Below are 6,913 nucleotides of genomic sequence, written 5' to 3'. Positions count from 1 at the left end.
TCATACATGCATTGTTCACCCCTCATTAAGTGAACATGCCAAGGGATCACACAAAATCCACTTTTCCAGGGGAGGGGATCGCACATCACTGCCCATATGTTGGGTTTTTTTTACTTTTTTATGTGTTTTATTATATTTTTATACCCCACCTTGCAAGGATTTCCCCTTACCTTGTGAGGGAGGCTAGGCTGAGATCTTAAGTGCTGCTTAGGACTTTGGGGCAGGGTACTTAAGTGGTGTTGAACTAACTGGAAACGCCGACCCAAGCGCTATCAAATTCAATATATTTATGACTGAACAAAGGCCAAGGAGGTCCAACTCAGTCATGTTTGACTTCAAATTGAGGAAACTTACAAAAAACTAAGGAATTTGTATAAAGAATTTTGAAAAGGAAAGCCAAAGGGGTCAAATCTCTGTCCCAAAGTGGGGCGGCACCAAAACCTCAATAACGGAAGCTCAGGTAGAACGCATATCCTAAATTGGAAAGGTGCCACCAGAGCCAAGAGGATGCCAGCATGGTTAATGAGCAGAGTCAAGGAAGCTGGGGTGGAGGAAAGAGAATACAAGGAGCACATTGCTTTAAACGTAAAGAACAATAATATACACAGGAAGTGTAAATGACCAGCAGACTTTGAAAAGCTGGTATCAGGGGATCAAGTTAATCAATTTTGATGAATTAAACTAAATTATTGCACGGGGTTGGACTGGATGACCCTCAGGGTCCCCTCCAACGCTACGAAATAGTTCTAACTAGATTTAGAATATATGTGCAATTAATTGTTCCTGTTTTGAATGTGATTGTGTTATCTTCCTTAGCGGGTTGTGGAAACCGCTATTCTGAATAATGCTTTTCATAGGGTAGGGGGCGAACTTATGGAACCAAGAGGGCAGTGACCCGAAAAAGTTTGGGAACCACTGCACGAGCCCAAAGTCCCCCTAAGGAAGCCTTATGGCTGAGTGGGGATTTGATCCCGGCGGTCGTATTCAATGCTAGTCCTACTCAGAGTAGACACACTGACGTTAACGGACATGACTGATGTAGGTTCTTTCGTTTCAATGGGTCCGCTCAGGCTGGGAGTGAGTTGACTACAACCTCGGATATTCACAGTCTTAGCCGGATGCTCAAACCACGACACCAGAGTCCATTGTGCATAGAAGTGAGTCGTTGGGGCCTGTAGGTCTTGGGGCCTACTGAAGCCTCAAAACCGTTGCTCAGTTCAAAACATGGCTTCTGTTAAAAATCAGTTGCCGTGGGGGGACCTGTGGAATCTGCCCGGAATGAATCCGCTTATGCCTGTTCAGACTAGAGGCTCCCGTAAAACCTTTGCCACAGTCGGAGCATTTGTACGGTTTCTCTCCCGTGTGGATTCTCTGGTGCGTCACCAGCTTAGGCCTCCGGCTGAAGCCTTTCCCGCAAACCGAGCACAGGAACGGCTTCTCTCCGGTGTGGGCTCTCTCGTGGACGCGGAGGTGCGACCTCCGGCTGAAGCCTTTCCCGCACTCGGGGCACTTATGGGGCCTCTCTCCCGTGTGGGTTCTCCTGTGCAAGATCAGGTTTGACTGCTGGCTGAAGCTCTTCCCGCACTCTAAGCAGGTATAAGGCCTCTCCCCTGTGTGGGTCCGGTGGTGCTTAATAAGGTTTGCTCTCTGAGCGAAGCTCTTCCCACACTCCGAGCAGATGTAGGGCCTCTCGTCGCTGTGGGTCCTGCGGTGCCTGCTCAGGCTCGAGCAGTCGCTGAAGCTGGTCCCGCAGTCTGGGCATTTGTAGGGTTTCTCCCCCGTGTGTATTCTCTGATGACTGACAAGGTCGGCTTTCCGGCTGAACCTCTTCCCACAATCCGAGCACTCGTAAGGTTTCTCTTCCAAGTGCATTCTCCAATCTTCACCATGATCGCTTCTGCAAAGCTGCCCACACTCGATGCAAGAGATCCGTCCCTCGCCTTTGAAGATTCTCTGGGGGTTGGTTGTTCCATTGAATTGTTTGCAACAGCCTTGAGGACAATGAACCGAGCTTTCATTCTCGGGTCCACTTCCCATACGGCTCTCAGAGGCTTCCCAAAGATCAGGATGGGGGGAAATGTGCTGGTCGCAGCTCCCTGACGATATCCAATATGGCTGCACGTCTCCAGAAACTTCTGTATGGGTCTTCTCCTTCCTCAGATTACTTTCTAGAATACAAAGGGAGAGAATGCAGAAACTAAATGATTCCCTGAACAGTGGAAAAGGGATCCTCAAATCACATTTTAATAAAACAACAGGAGACCTGAATAAAGAAGATATCTTTGGATCCTCATGTAGAACTTTATTGAAGTCCAAATCAAATACTAAGAACAATACACCCAAGGCCTGAAACAAAGATATATCTGTTTGAGAACGGGGATTATTTACCAGAGATATATATGATGACATACATATAAATGCAAAGAATTAAAATGAGCAGAAAAGGTATATTATAGGTGTTATTCAACTAGATTCTATGCAGAGCAGAGCCACTGAAATTAACAGAACAAACTTAGTCATGTCCATTCATGTCAATGGGTCTATTCTGAGCAAGATGAATCCTACCTATGGCCCAGATTCAATGCTCTCTTGTCCACCGATGTAACGGCAAGAATAACGGTTGCACAATATGGCATCCAGCAAAACAGTTGTGCAACTAGAAGTATCAGCGGCTACGGCAATCAGTTTTGAAACCAGCTGTGAGAACCGTGGCCTTCTCTTGTGCAAGCACAACTCGTAGACCTCTGGGGGACCTTTAACTCAGTGTGATGTTGAATGTCACCCTTGTTCTGTTCAAACTAAGGCCCGGGGGCCGGATCCGGCCCAATCGCCTTCTAAATCCGGCCCATGGACAGTCCGGAAATCCGCGTGTTTTTACATGAGTAAAATGTGCCCTTTTATTTAAAATGCATCTCTGGATTATTTGTGGGGCATAGGAATTCGTTAATTCTCCCCCCCCCAATATAGTCCGGCCCCCCCACAAGGTCTGAGGGACAGTGGACCGGCCCCCTGTTGAAAAAGTTTGCTGACCCCTGATCTATTTCATACGTAGCGAAGAATCCAGCTCCCATCAGCCCCCACAGCCATGAGAATGTAACAAGAGATCAGCTGCAGGATCCTGCCAATGGCCCACCTAGTCCAGCAGTTCTGACAGTGGCCAACCATGCCTGGGGGAAACTCGCAAGCAGGATTTGAGCCCAAGAGCTCTCTCTCCTCCTGCGGTTCCCACTGCCTCCACCAGAGCATAGCCAGCAAGACCCACAATCAGGGATGATAAGAGGTGCAGCCCCCTTGAGTCACAGAATCATAGAGTTCAAAGGGACCTTCCAGAGTGTCGGGCTGGGCGATATCCGGTTTTCAACATGACAATATATCACTGGCTAAACATCACGATATTCAGATATAGCACAACGTCTGGATTAAGGATGGAGCTGCTTTTCAACTTTGTGAGATATCACCAGCTAAACATTGTGATATACAGTCGTATCTCAGCTCCTGAACGCCTTGGGAGTTGAACGTTCCAGCTCCTGAATGATCAAAAACCGGAAGTGATTGTTCCGGTTTTTTTAACGTTCTTCCGGAAGCCGAACGTCTGACGGGGCTTCCGCAGCTTCAGGTTGGCTGCAGGAGCTTCCTGCAGCCAATCAGAAGCTGCGCTTTGGAAGTCAAACGTTTCGGAAGTCAAATGGACTTCCGGAACGGGTTCTGTTCGACTTCCAAGGTACGACTGTACTGTTATATCACAACGTCTGAAATGAGGATGGTGACGGTTTTCCCCACATTGCGATTTTTGCATAGCATGCGCGCACACATGTATCATGATTCGCAATACATTGCCAGGTCAAAAACTATGAAACTGATAAGACAATATGGAATTCAAACCATTTTGGGGGCGATATTCGATAAAGCGCCCAGCCCTACAGCATGTGCAGAATTCAGCAAGCAGCAAAATTGGGGGGGGGGGGAGGGAGACATATTCCTACCAGAACCGTATGCCAGATTCATCAAACGTCTTTTGATGAAGCCCCTAATTGGAAACTCTGACTCCAATAACAGAAAAGGTCTTACCCTGTATTGTAACATCCAAGTCCTCCTCTTGTTTGATCTCCTTCAGGGCTGGCGTCTGGCACAAGTCCAGGGGTTCCACTTCTGCCGTAGGAAGACAATCTGGCTTATCCCTGGATGACCTCATTACCTGAAACAGCATTTCGTTGACATATATATATTTAGTTAAGGGGAAAGGCAAGTTAGGCAGGGGAACGTAACAGAGGAGCAGAGAAAGCAGGTAAGAGAAGTGTTTTTCTCCCTGTGTCTCGTACCACTAGAACTCATGGGCTTCCTCCTAGATCAGTGGTTCTCAAACTTTTTTCTCTGGGCCACACTTTTCAGAATAAAAATGTGCTCACACACCGCACCACATTTTTCTGTTGATAAGAAATACATTGGAAAACGTTGCTAGGATTGTCCTCAGTATCACTTGATGCTCTTGGTCTCATTCTGAACCTATGCATATTCAGCAAATGCATATTCAGCAAATTATATATATATATATATATGAATGAGAGAAGAGCCTGATGGATCGGACCAGAGATCCATTTAGCCCAGGATCCTGTTCTCATGGGGCCAACAAGCTGCCTCACGAGCAGGATCTGAGCACAAGAGCCCTTTCCCCTTCTGTTTCTCGCAACTGGTGTTCAGAAGCCTCACTGCCTTCCACTGTGGCGGTCAAGCACAGCCATCATAGCTAATGGCCATTGAGAGCCTTCTCTTCAATGAATGCGTCTAGTCCTCTTTTAAAGTCATCTAGGTTGGTGGCCATTGCTGCTTCTTGTGGCAGTGAATTCCACAGTTTAACTCTTTCTTTTGTCTGTTCTGAAAATTCCAACATTCAGCCCATGAGTTTTGGCATTATGAGAGAGGTCAGGAAACTTTGCCGCTGAGCCCTGGCCCTTCCATCTTGATGAGTGATCTGAAGAAGAAGAAGAGGAGGAGTTTGGATTTGATATCCCGCCTTATCACTACCCAAAGGAGTCTCAAAGCGGCTAACAACCTCCTTTCCCTTCCTCCCCCACAACAAACACTCTGTGAGGTGAGTGGGGCTGAGAGACTTCAGAGAAGTGTGACTGGCCCAAGGTCACCCAGCAGCTGCATGTGGAGGAGCGGGGAATCGAACCCATTTCACCAGAATACAAGTCCACCACTCTTAACCACTATACCACACTGGCTAATCCTGCACAGAGAAGGACAAAGCCATTACTCAGTGTTCTTGAGCCCCCAAAGTGGCTTACAGTTAAATAATCCCCAGACTACAACTCCCATCATAAAATGCCTATTGGTCACACTGGCTGCAGCTGATGGGAGTTGAAGTCTGGCAAAGATCTGGAAGGTCACCACGGTTTCCCATCCCTGGAATAAACAAAATAAAGCAAGGCTGAACGAGGACCACTCAGCTATCAAACCCAGCTACCTCCTTCTTTTCTTCCTCCTCATCCTGCCGCTGCCTCATCAGGAAATCTTCCGCCAAGGCCACCGCCTGGGAGCAAGTCTCTGGGTCCCAGGCCCTGATCCTGCTCTGGATTTCTTTTGGGAGGAGGGCCAGGAACTGCTCCAAGACCACCATCTCTACAATCTCCTCCTTAGTGCGCCTTTCAGGCTTCAACCACCGGTGGCAAAGTTCGCGGAGCCTCTGGCACACGTCCCGCGGCCCCTCCGCTTCACGGCAGCAGAAATGTCTGAAGCGCAGCCGCAGAGTATCCTCTGCGACCGTCTCGCCCTCCGGGACCTCTTCCTTCACTGTTCCACCGCCTGCCCCATCTTGGGGCAGCAGGGTTTTGTGCGACTCCTCCGAGCAGAGGCCTGGCGGGAGTTTGGTGGCCCTTTGTCCTCCAGCTGCGTCCCTAAGGCAACTGTCCTGTGGCGGCTGAGAGCGGCCCCCATCCAAATGAGGGGACTCAAGCGCCTTCACAAAGCCCTGCAGTTGAGCTTCCCAGCTCCGCTGCACCTCTTCGTTGCCTTCCCGGTTGGCCTGTGGCGGAACGGTTCTTTCCCAGAATCCTCTAGTGCCCCCTTCCTGGATCTCAAGAACCAGACTCTGCTCCGTCTCTGGGTCCGGCTCCTCAACTTTAATTGTAGTCCAGGGGGCAGACTTTAACTTTACACCCAGTGTCGATACATCGCCCCGCTCTACTGCCATTTTCCACTGCCGCCTGACCTGCAGTGGCCAGTTGTTTTCAGAGAAGTCCACAGGTAGAGAAGGTGGCTTATACAGACAGAATTTAGGAATCTGGGTTAAGGAAAGGGGGCTTCTCCCTAATGCAAGGGAAAGACAACAAAGACACATTAGACAAAACCTACAGCCTCGGGCCCCATCTGAACTAAACACTTAAGGCAGTATAGGAAGAATTTTGGGAAGTGGTTTGTTAATGGCGCTAAGTATTGTTATGAGAAACCCTCTCATGGATCTACAATTCCCGGAATGGCTTAACAATCAATCCCTCTTCCCAAAGAATGCTTGACAATGGAGGGAGAACATTGCCACTGTGGCTAGGAGACATCAATGGTCTTATCCTCTATTAATTTACCTGATCCTTTTTTTAAAGGTATCTGTATTTCAGTGGGCAACATTACACCTTAGAAGGAAGGTTTTCTCTTTTCTCATTGCTACAAGTCAATTCAGAATCACTTTTAAAAGCTGGGGAAGCCAGAAATTGCAGGGCAAGCTACACTGCCTGGCATTACTTTTTCTACACAGCTATGAAAAGTGCTGGAGCCCCACAAGCTGCACCTGCTGAACTTCTTCCTTCTGCACAACCATTAATGGTGCAGGAGCCCTGAACGCTACACTTGCTGAACTTCTAAGCAGCTATGACTCGGGTGTTCTCAGCATAGTGATGGCATTTTGCCACAGAATAAT

The 6,913-nt window shown here is 48.3% G+C and overlaps 1 protein-coding gene across 1 annotated transcript; it reads right to left on the bottom strand.

Annotated features, from left to right (window-relative positions):
- Nucleotides 1–540: 540 nt before the first annotated feature.
- Nucleotides 541–6,435, bottom strand: LOC309336699 (uncharacterized protein). Its single transcript, XM_081852886.1, has 3 exons — nt 5,468–6,435; nt 4,069–4,195; nt 541–2,168 (listed from the first exon to the last, which is right to left on the bottom strand). The coding sequence occupies exons 1-3, from the start codon at nt 6,338–6,340 to the stop codon at nt 1,213–1,215; spliced, it is 1,956 nt and encodes a 651-aa protein (XP_081709012.1). The 5' UTR covers nt 6,341–6,435; the 3' UTR covers nt 541–1,212.
- Between the last annotated feature and the right edge of the window lie 478 nt (nt 6,436–6,913).

The sequence above is a fragment of the Podarcis erhardii genome, assembly GCF_964252035.2.
Source record: "Podarcis erhardii genome assembly, chromosome: 2".
NCBI classification, from domain to species: domain Eukaryota; kingdom Metazoa; phylum Chordata; class Lepidosauria; order Squamata; family Lacertidae; genus Podarcis; species Podarcis erhardii.
This window is presented reverse-complemented; position numbering and strand designations above follow the sequence as displayed.

Coding starts and splice junctions, on each gene's coding strand:
- LOC309336699 (XM_081852886.1), bottom strand. CDS start 6,340: ATGTGTCTTTGTTGTCTTTCCCTTGCATTAGGGAGAAGCCCCCTTTCC. Junction 4,196..5,467: donor AGGAGGAAGAAAAGAAGGAG/GTAGCTGGGTTT, acceptor ATGCTGTTTCAG/GTAATGAGGTCATCCAGGGA. Junction 2,169..4,068: donor CTTGGATGTTACAATACAGG/GTAAGACCTTTT, acceptor TTTGTATTCTAG/AAAGTAATCTGAGGAAGGAG.